The sequence below is a fragment of the Wyeomyia smithii genome, chromosome 3 (genome assembly GCF_029784165.1).
Source record: "Wyeomyia smithii strain HCP4-BCI-WySm-NY-G18 chromosome 3, ASM2978416v1, whole genome shotgun sequence".
Lineage (NCBI taxonomy): Eukaryota > Metazoa > Arthropoda > Insecta > Diptera > Culicidae > Wyeomyia > Wyeomyia smithii.
The window spans coordinates 172812895-172832878 of record NC_073696.1 but is presented as its reverse complement, the minus strand read 5'-3'; the positions used below and the strand labels follow the sequence as shown (position 1 = coordinate 172832878).

Sequence of the window (19984 nt, the reverse complement as noted above, 5' to 3'; positions counted from 1 at the left end):
TCCGTCTACACCCAACAAAACGACAAGAACACGTTTGAACCTTAAGCACAAAACCAGCAACCAGACCCCGCACAATAGAACCAGGACCCAAGGACTACGAGCCTCTGTCCCAACTCACGACATCGTGGCTCAGCAGAACGAATCCATACATGCCATTCGACGATTATCAGACGACCATTGAACAACAAAACACTGATTGGAAATCCCATGCTAGTTTTAAGTTAGACTTAATTTCAGCTCGTAGTCGGCAGCGAGGATAAAAAATTTGCTTTAGTTTTTAAGTCATCAGATATAATTGGCGCCGTTAAACATTAAATTGTATTTGTGCCGTGTCAAATAAATGTTATGTGAAGAAAAAAAAAAAAAAAAAAAAACATTAGTTCTACTATTCAGGATGTCCATGATGTTCAGCATATTGCTTTCTGAGAGAATTTGAGGCGACATTTTGACGACAACTTATAAACATTTAAGCATCTGATAGGAACAGCTTTTACTACATTTACACAGTTTACATAACTATAATCGATCCGCTGCATCACGCCACGCCATTCCGATGCGTCTTGAAACAATTATTTTTGGCTGATCGTGCTCGCGAGTAGGGGAGTGCACGCGAATAAGACCGTAAATAGGAGTATGTGTCCATGATTCCGGGAGCGAAGAAAACTCGCAAGCGTCAACACTCGGTGGTGTGAAATGAAGGAAGTGTGAAAAAACGAGAGACAGTTCGAATGGTGGAGGTACTCTATTGTGTGTGTGATTTCGGTAGCGGTGAGAACACTACTTGGAGTATCGCATGCTTGTTTAGAGCGAGTTTAGCAACTCTGGAGCATACAACCATAAACCATTTGTAGTTAAAAAAATTTTTAAAACAAGTTGTTTTCCTTGTTTTGTGTTGCAAAATAATTTTTTTGTGTATACTTTTATCGGTAAGATAAAACTGTTATCTGCAACTTTTCTGAAGAAGTCACACCGATTAAACAGACCGTTTTGTTTCTAAAAATATTTTTTAACCATCCATAAGGCAATCCACGGGTGAAGTTTCACTGCTTGTACGTTTGTAATTGTTTTTTCAAGTTGCAAAACCAAAACACAACCAAACACAAAATCTTTTAATGCCGGAAAAAAAATCTAAAGTGATATTTTATTATTGGGTAAAGGATTGTCACTAACCATACTGGAGCAACCGATCGTTTGTTTTTCGTGCTTTTCGATCCGGGTTGCATCCAAGTTGCGACCGTTCGAACATACCTAAGGCTGTCAAAAGTTGAAAACTAACTGAAATCAGCTGACCGCACCTGTCTCGTCGATTGCCTTGGCAACATCCATAAATTACGTAACGCAAAAAACCAAATTTTTGGACCCCCACTCTCCCATATGTAACGAAAAGTAACGCCAAAACCTACCCCCCATAAAATTACGTAACGCTGTAAAAGAATTTGCCAAATAAAAACGCTCATATTTGGAAAGTATCCCCATAGATTTTTTGTTACGTAACGCTGATCTTACCTCCCCCTACCATATATAACAAATTGTATTGCCAAAAAATATATCCCCCCTCCCTCCTATAGGTATTACGTAATTTATGGATGCCGCCAAATTATTCGTGACCAAAAACAAAAAAATAATAATAGCACAAAATGACCTCTTCAGCCCATAAGAACATCTATGCAAAGTGCAAATGCAATGCTATGCAAATGACATTTAAAAAAAATAGATGAGAAACTTTTTGTGTTCTCTAATGTCATCGATAAAGATTTACAGTACTTTTTTCAGAAAAAATAAAATCCGTTAGGAAAAACGATCAAAAATGGTTGAAATGTTATTATAAATTGATTAGGGTATCGAACGTCTTTGGCAGGTTTTTGCATAATACTGCTGCAGAAAAGCTGCCATAGAAAACTTATTAATTTATGTTTTACCTTGTTTTGCCGTGCAAATCATAAATAATACTGACTGTCGAACTTGTTACTACAAACGCAAATCCTCAAACCCGTAACGGTTTGGCATCCAAGACCGTGAACAAAATCTGATCTTTTACAATTTTCAGTTTCAAGTTGAAAAATTATAATTTCAATAATTCATAATCATGAATCAAGTTCCAACTTATCAGAGTGATGAATCCAATTCAAAGTTTATGAACTTTACCCTAAGTTTAATGAATTTTAATTGTAGTTTCATGAAATAAATTACTGACTTCATAAACCAAAACACGAATTCAAATATAATGTCTAATTTCATTCGTGGAACGCTAGATCACATGATTTATATTTTCAGTTTCGTGATCGATAAATCATGACATTAAGATTTAATGAACCAAAGTGAAGTTTCATAAATTAAATGTACACCCAGTCCGCACAAATGACATGTTGGTGACCTTTAAGAGAAGATTAATATTCGTATTAGGAATATGTTCAGTAAATGGTCAGGAATGCTGAAAACGCGTCGAAATGGCGGGGCTTAGAGCCTTATACAATTTTCTGCATTTACATGTTTTCATTTGTGTGATATTTATAGGAGAAACCAGAAACGTTTCTAATTTCGTTTTACGTTGTCATCGCGAGTCGTATTTTTATCAACACATTCATGAATATTTTTCGTGACGAATGATTCGAAATGCAACGCCGCTTGCAAGCCAAAACTTAGAACCTAGCACAATAGATTGTTACTTGCTCAGAAGAAAACATTAGCTAGAACAATGTTCACAAATTTGTGCAAACATACAGCGCGGGAAATGTATGTTTGTATCCAAACGTGAGAATCAAAGGCACAGCGAAAACGTGTTTTTCTCGCACACTTTGTTCAACGTGCAACAACGAAGACTGATGTAGAGGGTACTGTATAAGTTTAAAATGTATTTTTGCTAAAAACATGATAAAACTGAAGTTTCCAAAATAGCCGTGTTCGGTATTGGTAATTTTTTTTGAAACACGACTCATTTTTGAGAGGCTATTGAAAAATTCTGCGTTGGGAAGGTATTGATGTTTACAAATATTTTCAGAGCCAAAAAGGGTTTTTTGATCGGTGCGACGTCTTCGGCAAAGCTGTAGATAATAAATTTGTCTTTCTAAAAAAAAATTTTTTGAAGAAAAATTAAAAATTAATTATCTTAAAAAGCTCATTTCTATAAAATCTATTTTTTTGAAACTAAAAAAGATTACCTAAACATAGAAAACTATCCGATCATGGAGAAATAAAAAAAAATCGAAAAAGTTATAATGTTTTGAAGAAACAATTTTACCGAATTTTACCGAAGTCCGTCTAAAAATTAACTTGGTTAAGGAAGAGGGTTGTTTCAAATTTTTTGAAAAATTTTTATCTTGGAGACACCAATGTAGTCTAATTTCATGGAAGCATACATCAATTGACCTGTTGGGACGAAGAGACTGTCATTTTTTTTTTGATACTGATATAGAGAATGTCACGGTAAATGGTTGGTGTCTATTCATGTCGTCTGTGCTAGGCATTCTTGTTCATTGTTCGCGAAAATTTATCAATTTTCACCGCTGAACAATAAAAGAATAATACAGGCGTGGCCCCAAAACTCAAACTGAAAAAAATGAAAGATTATAGTGAAAAATAAAAAATAAAAAAAAATAAATTATCTATTTTTGTAAGTTTTGGTGCCCCTAGTCACCAGCATTTTTTCAAATACTTAAATAAGTTTTCTCGTAAACATACGTTAAAGCGACGAACCCGGCGAGCAATTACTATGTGGCACTTTGACGTAAAGGGACGTATTTCTACACTGGCTAGAGGTACCAAATTTCACAGGAATGGTTAAAAAAGTAAAATCTTTCTAGGGCCACTACTTTGAGCCTCACGGCAGCATTTTTTCGCTTTTGTCGACCAGTGTAATGATATCTAGAGTATTAGAAAATTCTTTAACATTTTCTATATCGCCATATGGTTATGCTGTTTTTACCGTTTAAAATCTGACGGAACATAAGTCAGTTTTATTTCCAATTTTACAGAATGTACTCACTATAGAGAATAAAGACGTAGCCCACGTCAAAAAAACAAAATTTCATCTGTTAAATCAGAGAATGATCAAGGAATGTTTTGTATTCCGTTAAATTTAAATAGTTATTTTCATTAGGAACGAGGATTATAAAAAGCTGGTTGATTCGTACTCAACGGTGTTATGACACAGAGTGAGAGTATAACGTAACAAGTGTAAGCTTTCTGTCGTAAAAATACCGCTTGACCAAGCAAAAAGCCCATGGAAGAAAATTCCTTTTATGCACAGTAAAAATTTGAAAAACTACATCCATATATATAATACGTTTTAGTGTCGACTTTTTGCATTTTTTTACAAATTCTGTTGCCCTAATAGATTTTTTCATTTTGCTGGGTAATTTTCCTAGTGTTTTCTCACTTATTTTTTCAGGATCTTAGGTTTTCCCATCGTTTATTTACCACGTGAAGTACACGGTCATTTGTTCACCTAATTGCGTTCAAAATTATCGTTGTATTCTTTACATATCAACTAAGGCACGTTTTTCTGTCTATGGTTAAGCATTCTTTACTAATTCCTTTCCTTCCGTGCCGATATGTGTCTCCTTGTCTCTGCTTCGCCGAACGGCAATCTTTTGAGTTTGTCGATACACGTGCACGGTTTATTGCTGTCGCTACAAGTGTATCTACGTTCAACCAAAGCAAAGCATAATTGTGTTGTGATAGAAGGAGACAGATAGCTTTTCATTTTTACTAGTCGACGGCCAGCTAAACATGCAAAGGTACCTAATGATTTATTTTCAAATTTTCTGATTAGTTGTTCCCCAGGAACGTTACTAAAATGTAGCGCTAGTTTTGACACAAGCTAAAGCAGTTTGCGATATTACCTATTGTCAATGATTTTATCCTGCATAACAATTTTTGTTAAGTAGCTTAACATTGTTGAGAGAAAATAGCAATGAATGTGTCGACAAACAGCGATTTAGAGTTACATTAGAAATACTCACTATAACTTGCCCGATTTTTTCTTTGAATCGCACAAACACATCACATGGAAAAAAATTTCAATTACTATGTACAGTGCTTGGAAAAAAGATAATTGAATTACTGTGACATTCCATACATATCTCAACTTGAACAAACTCGAAAATAAATCATGGTTGTGGTAGCAGGATATAAAATTAAGTCACCTCATTATCGTTTGTTGGTACCATACAAAAAGGTATGTATTGTGGAATTGACTATAATAAATGATAAACTTCGACTACGTGGAAAAATTATGCTCATTTAACTTTGGTTTAACAATGCTAGATATACCAATCGAATCTCAAAGTAAGAATGAATAAAACTCTGTGTCCATGAGATGTTATGAGTTGAAAATATTAGAATGCACATGGCTTTCGATAAAAAGTGATGGTGCATCAATAAAAAGTTATAGATTTTGAAAAACACTAGTTAGGGGTCACCCACAAATTACGTAATGGTTTAGGGGGAGCGGGGAGTATCCAAAATCCTTACGAATACTTACGAAAGGGGAGGGAGGAGAGGGTAATTCATCCCATGTAACCAGTTAAATAATAGTTAAATAATCCATTTTTACATGCTAAAAAATCAGGCCAATTGGTTCAGCAGATGCTGAGAAAAACGTACTACCAGTGGAAGAAAAATGGTTTCAAGAAAAACGCTACCAACAGCGTAATGCTCACTATTTTTGCATCCACGACATGCAAAGTAAATCTTCAGATATACCTCAGGGTGGCCCTGATATTCCGTGATTTTCCCTGATGTTCTAATTTTTTTCCTTGACTATTCAAATTTATTTTGAGCTGATTTGAGGTACGACTATTAAAGGTTTCTCCACCTTAATCACAAAACTAAACAGGATCGGACTTGAACTGGTTCCTGTGAAAGTTCTTACCAGTAATTCGAACAGTTTAGTTTCGCTTTTGCTAACTTGAATCTTGAACAAAAAATTTTTTTTTGGAGAAATACGTCCAGTTTGATAATAATTGGAAATAAAAATTACACTGGTTTTGGTGCCCCTGGTGAATGCAGAGGTGCTTCAAAAGGCCGTAGAGTAATTGCTCGTCTAGGAGCACCAAATTTCACAGGAACAGTGTTATTCATTAACTATTTTGAAACACCTGCTTCGACAAGAGAAACAATCAGATTTGGAATTCTGGTTGGATCAGTTGAATGATTGTTTTAAAATCTTTTTTTTTTCATTTATTTATTTGGAGCAGGGAAAAGCCCTTGGGAGTGAAGTTTTTTTTGGACCCCTTCTCCCAGAGGCATAAAACCCACTCTTCTTTTCTATATACATAAAAAATCAAATGCACATCCAGTGAGAGCATTGTCTCTTTGAAGGAGGCGCTATGTATCTAGACACATTCTCTGCGAAAGTACACCAACAAACCAGTTTTTGAAATGCATATTCCAGCAATGTAAATATTTTTCCTAAACTCTATAGTATTTGAGCCTTCCAAATACGTCAAAGTCAAATTTAAAGTGTTTAAGAAACTGTAGAAAACCAATGGCAAAGTTCAAGTAAAATTATCAAAAAACAACCTTTTTGTTACATATTTTTTAAATGGTTCCAAATGATCAGGAGTATATGTTTATAATATTTTTTTAGGTTACATGATTGCAAAAAAAAAGCTTCATTCAATGCCTAAAGGGTTTTGATGTGAATTGACAAATATGTTGATTTTGAGCCAATATGAAAACAGGGGTATTTTAGCGTTGTAACGTCACGAAAAATTATTTTTAATCAAATTAACATTTCGTTTCCTCTTCATACTCAAAAATACCTTTAATTTGACACTAAAAGATCTTGGCTAGGTTGAATACAACTTAGTTACAACCGGGTTTAGTTTGCGTCGTAACGTTACCAAATTTTTTCCCCATATGGTATTTTCTATGTCTGATAACACACTTGATGCGTTTTAATCACTTTACGTCACATCTGTCATATGACTGAAAATAAATTTTGTAAAATGTGTTAATGTTTTTAATCATTAAACTGTGGGTCATCCATGAGTAACGTTAGAATCTAAATAATATTATTACATTTAAAGGAAAAAGTCTGACCTGTGTTGAAAATATCAGTATCAATCAGTAATTACGGGTCATCCAAAATTTTTTACACGGTTTTAGACACAGCCATTATACAATTTAGATTTTCTTACTCAGGTCTAGCTCCTTTCCTAGGAACAACTAGATTTTTTTTCATTTTTTTCTTCTTTCCAGAAAAAGTTTGTTTTTCGGGTGCTTTGAATGTGATAAAGTTTCTAAATGCTGAGATTTTTATTGTCAAATTTTACAATGACCATTATTTAAAATTATGCGGGAATTATTTCAATGAATTCATATTAATATCTAGGTAACTTTTCGTCTAAAACCTAAACTTAAAGTGATGAAGCAACCAGCAAGTTTAAAACCAATATATGCTGCGAATACTCGTACACCTAGCCAAGGAGTACAACAAAAGTTTCACAAGGAAATTATTTTGCACTCCTCACGGAAAGGGTAAGTGCAATGCAATTGGTGGAGAAGCAAAAATGGTTATTAGGGAACATTCGTATATTACAAAACACGCTCGGGGATGGGGGGTATTTAGCAAAGTGTTACTCTACGTGAGGCCACCATGCAAATTTGCGTTACGTGAAGATGGGGGTATTGGAAATTGCCATCTTCCGCGTTACGTAACATGCGAATGTTCCTTAAGAAGAAAACCGTTGCCGCAAGGTGATCGTATTGATGAAATTAATAATGCTAGAGACTTCGTCCGCATTGTTCAAGCCAATTCGCCGAATGTGAAGGTTATCGAAATTACGTAACGTGACGTAACGTAACGGCATTCAGGACACATTGGTAAACTTGTTTTAAACATAAATGTTGGATAAATTGCTAATGTATTCAGTCACTGTGAAACAACTAGAAGAGAAATAAATTTAGTATGTTTTGCACATAATGTCAAATGAGACACTTTTGAGATTATTTACAATACATACGTCACTTATGAAAAGAGTTGCCATCATCATAATTCACATTCCTTCACTGAAAATCCTCAAACTTCCAAACTCAATGCATTTTCGAATATTTAACGCCAAAGTAAATTTGTAAATTTGAGTTCCAATTTTAATGCTTCTGGTAAGGCGTTGTATCGAAAGATGCCGTAATACCTGAAGCCCTTTTTTCCAATCTCCGTATTCTGTCTTAATACTAATTTCTAGTTTCATGAGTATGGTCGGTTCGTTGTAGTATGTAGTTATGGTGAATTGAAGATTGTGCATGGTTACCACAGTTTGTAGTTCGCGTAAGGCTGATATAGGGATCATCGAGATTGCTGCGTTAGAATATAGCTCAAGAGTTGCGTAAAGACGGGGTTTACCATACACGATTTTGAGACAACGATTCTGAGTTGTTTGAAGCGGCCTCAAAACAGTTTTTGCTGCAGCTCCCCAAATAGCGACCAGATACTGCAGTTTAGATTGTACGAATGCTTGGTACATAGTAATTAGCTGTTTCTGAGGAAGCAGTCTTGATATTCTCCAAAATAAGCCACAGTTAGAACTAATACCTTTTCATAAATTATCAACGTGAGCGAGCAAGCTTAGTGTAGTGTCGAAAATCCAACCGTGATATTTGAAGCTGTCTACCTTTTCAATCGTCGTTGTACCAACTTTCAGCCCATCGTGATTGGCTACTTGTCGGCCCCGTATATGGAATATCATATATTTTGTCTTTCCAAGGTTCAAAGACAACAGGTTTTCATTAAAATACATTGGAAGTTTTTGCATGTCTTTACTCATTTGTTTAACTAAGCAAACAAAGTTTGTTGCGGCGTATGCCACAGATGTTTCATCAGCAAATAATTTAGGTTTACCAAGTCTAGCAAGATTATTTATATAGAGCAAAAACAGTAAGGGTCCTATATTGCTCCTCTGGGGAACTCCAACCATAATTGCTTTTCTTGAACCTTCCATACCGTTTATTGAGACATACTGGGTTCTTCCCGAAAGATAGCTTTTGAACAGAGCCCCGGATACCATAGTATTCCAAACCTTCGTGCTAAACACTGTCGAATGCTTTTTCTATGTATAGAAGAGCAGTTCCACTTGAATAATGCTCGTCCTCGTATCATCATAAATTGATTGGTCGACAACTTGAAACCTCAGCTGGTTTCTAAGCCTGCTTTAAAATTTGAGTAATTTTAGTATTTTTTTCCATAATTTGGAGAATTATTCATTTTGAAACAATTTCTGAGAATTTCTCAAGAACTTCAATTAAAATGTTTAAAATCCCATCGTCACGAGGTACTTTTATACTTAGGAAAATTTTAATGATATATTTAATCTTATTTAAGTTAGTTTCAATTAATTCTACTGTAAAAATAGAAATTTGATAACATTGGAACTATGGCACTATTTAAAACGGTTGGAGATCAGATCGATCTTTGTTTTACAATAGAGTTTGTGCAAATTGTGCATGTGGTTGCTGAGTAAGAAGAGTTTGAAGGTCATTTATCGAGGGAAACCCTATCATTCCGCGGGGATAGGGTTAAATAAAGCCTATGCTAAAACAGATACGTTCTTCTAGAAAATTACTTTTCAGAAAATTCTTTTGCCTGGAACAAATATTCTCCCAGATGGTCTCGAGGTACGATGCTGGCCTAATAAGCCAGTCATCGTAGGTTCGAGTCTCGCGGTAGTCGCAGTGTACCTTAATCAATAGCCAAAATACCCGAATACCCCACTTTATTCTAAACCTCCGAAAAAAAATCAGAAATTTCATGATTTTTCGACCTTCCATAGTAGGGTCCCCTCCTAAGCACAAATTGATCTTCTTCTACTGGAAACGCACGAATGCACGCAGCGACTTGTTCATTATATCCTGAAGATGTTCGATGGAACTAAAAAAAAGTCGTGAATCGTTTCGCAACGTTCTCTGTGGTACTCCTAAATACAAAATCGAAAGCTACAAAATGAGTCGAATTCTCCATTGCGCTCGATTCTTATACTCCACGTGTACTTTCCAATCATAAATTATAGTATTATGTGTGTGTTTTCTATTTTAATATTTTTTTAAAATTTCAGGGTCGCGGATTGACAGGACTGAAAAATCTCGGCAATACATGTTATATGAATAGCATCCTTCAATGCCTTAGCAATTCAACATTTCTAACAGAATATTTTACTGAAGGATTATTCAGACAGCACCTCAACGGGTAAATACTTTTTTATATATCATGGGCCAACAATTTTCTGCCAGCTGCAGCATTTTAAAGAATTTTACATTTGGCAAAAGTATAGTTTAATTTCCTTAGTCTTTTGATAGGTAAGTTGTTGGTTTTTCTTTATCATTCGTATTTTTTCAAAAAAAAAAATGCGAATAAAAATCGTATTGGAATATAGTTTCTTCGTTTTCATTTTTATATCTTCCTTATTCTGTTGAACTCGTTAAATCTTCATCTACATGACCCATCTTTTAGTTTTTTTTTTCAAAAAGCGGTAAAAAACACAAATAATAGATTACTTCAAAATTTGTAATAGTGTCTAATTAGATTCAATTAAAAATAAAAGGTTGAAATTATTTAAAAAAATATAAATATAGAATTATTTTAATATATGAAATATAGAAATATTTTGATCTGTGCGGATGGATTTTCAAACAATCGTCACAAGAGAGCGAAAGAAATTAACAAAAGCAATTTGACTTTCGACCTTCGCAGAAATAATAAAACACAAGGCAGAATTGCTGAAGAGGTGGCCGCCGTGATAGTGACTTTATGGACAGGGAAATACAAATGTATTGCAAGTAAAAATCTCAGGGTAAATTCTAAACAAAATTAAGTACATCTAAATAAGTTTTAATTTTTTTTCACAATTTATTCCATATCAGTACGTTGTTGGACAATATGAGCGACAGTTTGGAGGAATTGAGCAGCAAGACTCTCATGAGTTTTTGACAATTTTAATGGATTGGCTTCATTCTGATCTGCAAACTGTGTCAATGAAGGTAATAAGTATTGCGTTTTTGAGTTTGAATAATTTTGATACATTTTTTTTTTGTATAGATTGAAACTAGTTTAGACCAGCTTCCACCGTCGGAAAAAGCGTGGGTTGAATACTTGAAAGGAAAGGAAAGCTACGTTTCTCAGCTGTTCTACGGGCAAATTAAAAGTACAGTGAAATGTAGACGTTGCGGAAAAGAGAGCGCTACTTATGAATCTTTTTCAAACCTTAGCCTAGAACTGCCCAATGACGCTAACAGATGCCATTTGAATGTAAGTTTTCCATTTTTTTAATAAAAAAACCATGAATTAGACCACGAGCGGACTATATAACGAGCATCTTGACAACTACCTAGTAGCAAAGAATATTAAATATTCTTTGCTTGTTGTCATCGCCTAGTGAGATTGGGTCATCATTTTCTCTTTCCCACACGTGTTCTATGTTAATTGTTTATGACTGAAATTTGCGATGCGTTAACGAATTTGCTTTTCACGTTAATCAAGATTTATTTTCATCTATGTACAGTACAGTTCTTCCATATACATAGGCGAAATGTCATTTAAGACATTTTGAGCAGTTTTCAATTCCTCATCAAAAATCCGAAGGAATACGATGAATTTTTTTTTTTAAAATCACGTTTTGCTCAGAATACGGCCTTATTTAAATGATATATAAAAATTGGTATAGCTTTAGGACCCAATTCAGCGTAAAGGAAGTGTAAGTGGTGAGACTGAGAATAAACCCATGCTTAAGGAGTTATATACCTTTTTAGTTTTCAAAAAACCGAGAAAATTTTTATTGCATTATCTTCAAGTACAACATCTTGAGAACATTTTCACAAATTTTCATAAAGATCTGAGCAATAGGAAAAAAGTTAGAGCGATATGCAACGCGCCTCGCCACGGCCGTATAAGCTAAACTTGAAACTTTACACGCGATTATCTCGAAATAGTATTTTTCGAAAAATGACTTTGCCGTGATCCTGATTGCGGGAAAACTACTGAACCGATTTCCTTCATCTTTTTGGTATAGCAATCACTGGAAAAACCAAAGGTATAAAAATGCTCCAAAGGGTCGAATCTCGTATATCAATCGACTTACTTTGACGAGCTGAGCATTTTCTGTATGTGTGTGTGTGTATGTGTGTGTGTGTATGTGTGTGTATGTAACGCTCTCCCAATCTCACTCGATTTTCTCAGAGATGGCTGGACCGATCTTCATGAAATTAATTGCAAATGAGAGGTCTAGTTCCCCCATAAAACCCTATTGAATTTTATTGTAATCGGATTTTTAGTTTAGAGGTTATGTTTAAAAATGTGAAAATCACGAAACATCATTATCTCAGAAACTACTCAACCGATTTGAACAAAATTGGTTTTAAATGAACGGGCTTCTTGAAAAACCCTTAACTTTTGAGTTTCATGTAGATTGAACGTGTGGTTCAGAAGTTATTTAAAGAAACGTGTTCTGAAAAGTGTTTAATCTCACTCATGTTTCTCAGAGATGGCTGGACCGATTTCCACAAAATCAGTGTCATTTGGAAGGTCTAATTACCCCATAAGACCCTATTGATTTTTTTTGCAATCGGACTATTACTCTGCCTGTTATGTTTAAAAATGTGAAATCCAGCTTTGAAACGAAACATATTCCGAAGACTACTTAAACTCACTCACTTTTCTCAGAGATGGCTTAACCGATTTCCACGAAATTAGTGTCAAATGAAAGGTCTAGCTGCCTCATAACACCCTATTAAATTTCAATGTAATCGGTCTCTTACTTTGTCTGTAATGTATCAAAATATGAAAATCACGAAACTTCATTATCTCAGAAAGTACACAACCGATTTGGACAATATTGGTATCAAATGAACGGGCTAGTTTAAGGTTATTCGATGAATTTTATAGTGATTAAACACGTGGTTCAAAAATTGTGAAAATAATCATGTTCCGGTGACTTTTCAAATTCACTCGTTTTCCCAAAAATGGCAGGACTAAATTCAACAATCTTAGTGTCAAATGAAAAGTTCGGCTTTCCTATAGGTTCCCCTGGGTTGTCTCTCAAACTCACAAGTAAGAAATTTCATAGCAATTTGATATGTGGTTCAAAAGTTATGAAAAGAAACGAAATTCAAAGACTATTTAAAACTGTAACTGCTTTGATCAAAATGTATGGCCTCAACAAAATTTAAATTTGGTATTGTGCTATTCGTACGTTCCCGGTATTGCTCGTGATTGATGTGTACGAAATTCAAAGTCATTTCTTTTATTTCGCTATTTCTTCAGCACGAATATTTTACTCCTAATTAATATTTTTTTTAACCTTTTGCCTTTCTCCTAGAAAGGTATGGCAAGCACTTGAGCAAGATCGCGCCAAATCACCGATGGTCGAATATCGACCATTTTTGATTTGAATGAAACTTTGCACACGTATTTGGCTCAGCCAACTGAGCATTTTCCACAGATGGAGCGATTTTTTACACCCATGAGTTACATTCTAAAAGGGCGTATGCCTTTTGGCATAGGTTTTATTCGAAGCATTGTAGCCCAGAAACCGTTGATTGTATAGAAAAACTGTCTGAGAATGAGTTGCAGGGAATTAAAAATGCATCATTAAAAAAATATACACTGTACAAAAAAAAATTTTTTTGACCAAAAATGTAACCGTTTCGGTTAGAAGCCGTCGGTGATAACTGCTAAAGTTACCACAGGGGGCATGAGAATATCGCACTGCTGTAACACCTCGATTTAGAACAACGATGCTATAACCATAACCGATGAAACCCGAAGCAGGGGCGAAGATCATCGGATCATCAGGCTCATCCGATATTGGCGAGCTATCGTCAGCCATTGCAGATTGATCGCTCGATAAGCCCAGACCAGTTTAGTCGAGTAAAGTTAAAAACCAGAAAAGCCTTGAAAGGGCTAGTGTTCGTAAACGTAACCTCAAAGATCAAATGAGGAGAGTGAATCAGGACCCAGAATTTGCAATATCGCTTCGTTGCAGGGGTAGTACATTGGCCACGTGCAAGCCCTCCGTGCGATCGACCTACAAGCTACGCCATCTTTACCATCAACACCAAGCGTAGACAGTACGTCAGTCAGCGAAGTCATTTGGATTCGGACCAATAAGCAAGACGAGCGAACGAGCCGTGGGACGGCGAAGGTTCGCTGAATTCCCCAATGGTTACGGCCTGGGAGGAGGAGAGTTGCGGAAACAGCCAGCAGACAGCGATATCGTCGACGTGACGGCATAGGTTGCCGAGCTACAGAGCAGCCAGCATCGGTAGCAGAGTTCTTCGGAGATATTGTATGTAACTAGCATGTGATTAGACCTAAGTTAAAAATGCATGTACTTAGTTAAGACAAAAATGCCACGTGGTAGAGTAGAGTCAGGTTAAGCCCCCCATATCGTAAATATAGAATGCATGTGAAACCCAACTGCTATTTTCGTCATGTCGGCCGACCCTGAGAACTTTTGCAAACCTTGGAGAAGGTGTTCGAGAGAGATAGAGAGACATTGCTCACCTGGTTGAGTAGCTGAGGTGACAATTGGCGCCCAACGCGAAATTTTTTTTGGTAGAAGAATAGCAGGAGGACGAAGAAAAGCGATTATTAGAAGACAAGAGAGGGCGGTGATAACTGGGACATTGAAGTTGTTCTGCAACCCCTTGACAATACGTTCGATAAGTGATTGCAGATATCGGATCGGTAACGGTTTTACTAGTGCGCGAAGCATAATTTATGCTTGAATCCACTTTGAACGGTCCACGAAACTGCTGGTTCAAACAAACAAACGTATTTTTGCGACTTAGTTTTAAAATTGGAACAAATTGATGGGAATGGGTCTTGATTCATTATTCCAATATCAAAATAGGTGATTGATTTTGCATGTAATGCTGTAACCGAATAATGTAATCGAAAAATTTAATACATAATAACATTTAGCTAAAAGATTGTCGTCCATGATACAATGTATTCGAACTATGTTGCTAGTAAAGGCTCCCGAACTAATTTTTTGTAATTAGTCTCATTTGAGATATTTTGTAAATTATCTCAATATCTTTTTTCTATTTTTATTATAATCGCTCAAGCTAAAAGATTCATAACAATGGAATATCAAATTCGATATAAGTCATTGGATGTGTATCATCTTCTGAAAGAGGAATTGGATTTTGAACTATTTATTAGAAAAATACCGTTCGCGATGAATGAACACGACAGTATCAAACGTCGTAAATTAAAAGATAAATTAAAAGAGGAAAGATCGTTGAATACGTCACAGATGAATTTTCGAGTGCCGTCAGAAGAAATTGAACAAGAAATAGAACCGATTGTAGAGAATGTTAGAGAAATTACGTTGCTCATGGAAAAATCTAAGCCAAACGCGCGGGAAAAACAAAAACTACAAACGCGATTGATTCATTATATGCACCGTTTGGATATAATACGAAATATGCGCGATGCACATAAATACGTCATATTGTTAACGGGCTTACAAAAGAATTTAAGATCTCTGTATACGAGCTATCACCTTGCTATCAGACTTGCCAGAAGTTAGAAAGGAAGTACAAAAAAGTATTGACGCGAAAATAAAGCAAATGCGTGGAAATCAGAAACAGAACAATTCGGATAACGAATTTACCGAAGAAGGAACATCAGAAACATCAGAATCTGGAAGAGAAATAGACAATCAAAATGTGAACACTGAAAAAGCAACGGAACAAGAAGAAGTCGAGTCTGAAAAGATTGCAGACCAATCAGAAACAAACTTTGACTTGAACTTAGAAAATATTAACCCAAGAGACAAATAAAAAGATTTTCTTGAGAGAATTGCTGGTTTAGAAAATGGAGAGGAGGAAAATTGGAGAGAAATGATTGGTTTGTTCAGAGAGTTCATTATAGATATGCAACAAAAGCAGGAAGTATACAAAAAGGAAGAAAAGAAACAAGAAAATGGACTTAAAGATGAGAAGAGACTTCTTAAGGACAAATACGCGCAATCTATAAAAACAAAATTGGAAAAGCTGATCAAAGCTACAGATATGAAACCTCGGAAACACATAAAACAAGGGAATAATTTGAATAAAGAAAGCAAGGAAATTTCAAAGTTTAACAAAACTACCAGTAGCAGCGAATCTGAATATAGGAAAAATGTTAAAAAGGAAAACGTAAATCACGGAAAAAATCGAAAAAACGAAAAGCATCAAACAGAAACAGCTCGAGTAGTAGTGGAAGCAATAGTAACAGTAAATCCGGTACTCATAGCTCGGATGAAACTAGTGACAGCTCGACCACTACAACGGAGTCTTACAGCTCAGAAAATTGGCTTCGAAGAAAACACAAGAAAAAGAAACATAATAGTTCCCGCAAAAATCGAGAATCTAGAACAACTAAACGTGTATCGGTAGCTGATTGGAGACCCGATATGACGGACGCGATAATGTCCGAAAACTTATGGAATTCCTTAAAGAAATTAAGATGCGTTGTGTAGCAGAAGAGGTAAACGCGAAAGAACATTTTCGTTCGGCTATACATCTTTTTTCGGGTAGAGCAAAAGACTGGCTAATCGATGGGATTGAAAATGGTGATTTTCATAGCTGGAAGAGTTTGGAAAGGAAACTCAAGAGGGAATTTTTGCCTCCTGATATTGATTATCAGCTAGAGATGCTGGTATCATCTAGGAAACAAGCAAGAGGGGAAAAATTTGTAGATTTCTACCATGACATTCAAAAAACTTTTCAGTCTATGGAATCTCAACTCTCGTCCAAACGGAAATTTCAAATTGTTTGGTGTAATATGCGTCACGAGTATAAAAACGCTCTAACTGGCGCAAAAATTAAAAAAAAATCTTGCTAAATTAAAAGAATATGGACGGTTAGTAGATGAAAATAATTGGTATTTATTTTGAAGACCTATGGAAAACCCAGGTCGGCGGAAAAGTAATCAGATAGAAGAAATAGTTACGTATCAGAAACAGTATAACAAACAACCAACCCAAAACATGAATGAAACTCGAATTTTTCAAAATAGTAATCTGAATCCCCGATACCAGAGTAATAACAAAAATGTACCAAATGAAGCGAAGAAATTAAATACAGAAGAAAGGGAACAGAAATATGACGAACCGATGGAAAGTAGCAGTAGCGGTACACTGCAAAATTTAGTTAGAAATTATAAACGTCCAACAATTGGAACGTGTTATAATTGTAGGAAAAGTGGTCATCATTTTGGGGATTGTCCGGAGCAAAGACAAAAATTTTGCAAACGTTGCGGCTTTTCCAACGTTCAAACTCATCTCTGTCCTTTTTGTACAAAAAACGAGACGGAATCAGCGTAGGAGGGGATGCTGATCCACCGTCTGAAGGATGCCCTCAATCAAATGAAGTAGAGGTAAGTCTCTCTGCACTTGGATTCAGAAGTTTACCAGACTCTGATTATTGGGAAAGCTCATGCTTACATGAACTATTTGTAAATGTCACAGAAGATAATCGTTCGCATGCAATAATTGATATTATGGGTTTCAAAGTAACAGGGTTGCTTGACTGTGGAGCACATCAAACTATTCTGGGAGCTGAGGGAGAAAAGTTGATGGATGCTTTACAACTTAAGATGCATAAATGTGAAGTAGCTCTTAAAACAGCGAACGGAGCAAATGTTCCTGTCATCGGCTACGTGAACTTACCAATTACCTTTAATAATCAGACAAAAATTATAGCCACTTTAGTAGCCCCAAGTCTTATGCAGCAACTTTATTTAGGTCACAATTTCTGGGAAGCTTTTGGTATAAAACCTTCCGTTTCTACAACATCTGAAGTATTAGAATTACCCCAAGAAGTTTTCTTACTCACTGAGTCCCAACAAAAAGAATTAGAACAAGTGAAATCCCTTTTCAAAATTGCTAATAATGATTTTCTAGATTGCACAAACATGATTAAACACCGATAGAGTTGAAGGAAGAACATACATAGAGTTGAAGGAACAACATAGAGTTGAAGGAAGAACATAAAAGTAAACCTCCGATCAGAATAAATCCATATCCAATTTCACCGGCAATACAGAATAAAATAAACGAAACGTTAGATAAAATGCTTCGTCAAGGAGTCTTAGAGAAGGGAAAAAGCGATTGGTGCCTGCCAACGGTACCAGTAATTAAGGGTTCAGAGGAGGTACGTCTTTGTTTAGACGCTCGGCGCTTGAACGAACGTACGAAAAGAGATGCGTATCCTCTTCCGCATCAAGACCGAATTTTGGGTCGCTTGGGTCCGTGGAAGTTTTTGAGTACCATCGATTTGTCGCAAGCTTTCTTGCAAATCCCTTTACACGAGGACTCGAGAAAATATACTGCCTTCTCAGTATTGGGGAAAGGGCTATTCCAATTTACCCGATTACCATTCGGGTTGGTCAATAGTCCGGCAACGCTGGCTAAATTGATGGATGAAGTACTCAGTTACGGGTAACTGGAACCAGGTGTTTTCATCTACCTCGATGACATCGTTGTGGTCAGTGAGACATTTAAAGAGCATCTGGAGAGTCTTCGGGAAGTCGCAAAACACGCAAACGAGCGAATTTATCTATAAACTTAGAAAAATCAAAATTTTGTGTTCCGGAATTACCGTATTTGGGATACATACTCTCCCGAGACGGATTGAGGCCGAACGCGGAAAGAGTGAAGGCCATTATCAATTACGAGAGGCCACAGTCAATACGAGCTTTACGTAGGTTTTTGGGCATGGCGAACTACTACAGGGGATTCCTGCATAATTTCAGTAGCATAACCGCACCCCTAACTAATCTTTTAAAGAATAAACCGAAAATGGTAGTATGGTCCAATGAGGCTGAACAGGCGTTTAATCAAATTAAAGAGAGTCTGATAACTGCACCGGTCCTGTCTAACCCAAATTTCAACTTACCATTCTGCATTCAAGCAGATGCGAGCGACCAAGCTATCGCCAGCATCCTTACACAGGATTTTCCTGAAGGGGAGAAAGTTATAGCGTATTTTTCGCAAAAACTAAACCCGGCACAACAAAGATATAAAATCGCTGAAAAAGAAGGCTTAGCGGTGATGGCATCAATAGAAAAATTTCGTTGCTATATTGAGGGAACTCACTTCACAATTATCACTGATTCGTCAGCACTCACTTACATTATGCAGGGAAAGTGGAAATCGAGCTCTCGACTTAGTCGGTGGAGCATCGAGCTTCAACAATATGATTTCGAAATAAGACACAGGCGAGGAAAAGATAATATTATCCCAGATGCACTCTCTAGAGCCGTGGAGGAAATGCAAATGGATAATACCGATAGTTGGTATGTAAACCAATTTGCCAAGGTCTCCGTAAACCCGCATGAAATAGATAAATTCAAAATTGAAGGGGGGAAACTTTTTAAATTCATCCCTCAACAAAATGAAGTTTTGGATTTTCATTTTGAGTGGAAGTTATGTGTACCGAATGAACTCAGAAACAAAGTACTGCAACACGAACATGATAATCAGATGCATATAGGTTTCGAGAAAACTCTCGATCGTTTAAAAAAATCTTATTTCTGGCCTCGCATGACTAGGGATACAAAAAAATATATACAAAATTGTAGTATTTGTCGAGAATCCAAACCGAGTAATGTTTCGCAAAATCCGGAGATGGGTCAACTTCGTTTGACAACAAAACCTTTCCAGATTATAGCAATCGACTATATACAATCTTTACCACGAAGTAAAACCGGAAATACTCACCTTTTCGTTATAATAGATTTATTTTCCAAATTATGCTTATTGGAACCTGTAAAGAAAATTTCATCGCAAATAACCATACACATACTTGAAGATCTATGGTTTAGACGATATTCAGTTCCCGAATATTTGATTTCGGATAACGCCACAAGTTTTTTGGCCAAAGATTTCAAAAAGTTTTTAGATGGTTACGGAGTCCAGCACTGGACGAATTCCAGATACCACAGCCAATCCAGCAGAAAGGCTGAATAGAACTATCAACGCATGCATCAGAACATGTGTGA

General features: G+C 36.0%; 1 protein-coding gene across 3 annotated transcripts in view; it reads left to right on the top strand.

Moving 5' to 3' along the window:
* LOC129730176 (ubiquitin carboxyl-terminal hydrolase 15) overlaps positions 1-19984 on the top strand; it is a 91394-nt gene that overhangs the window by 60426 nt on the left and 10984 nt on the right. For 2 of the 3 annotated variants that reach the window (XR_008728804.1, XM_055689297.1), the window contains exons 7-10: positions 10053-10183; positions 10688-10787; positions 10858-10974; positions 11033-11242. Coding sequence is in view for 2 of the 3 variants with exons in the window: in XM_055689297.1 (XP_055545272.1) it covers positions 10053-10183; positions 10688-10787; positions 10858-10974; positions 11033-11242 (558 nt within the window). In the remaining variant the exon portion in view is untranslated. Of the gene's footprint in view, positions 1-4771; positions 5177-10052; positions 10184-10687; positions 10788-10857; positions 10975-11032; positions 11243-19984 lie in introns of those variants that run through there. The other variant, XM_055689298.1, reaches the window with a different exon arrangement.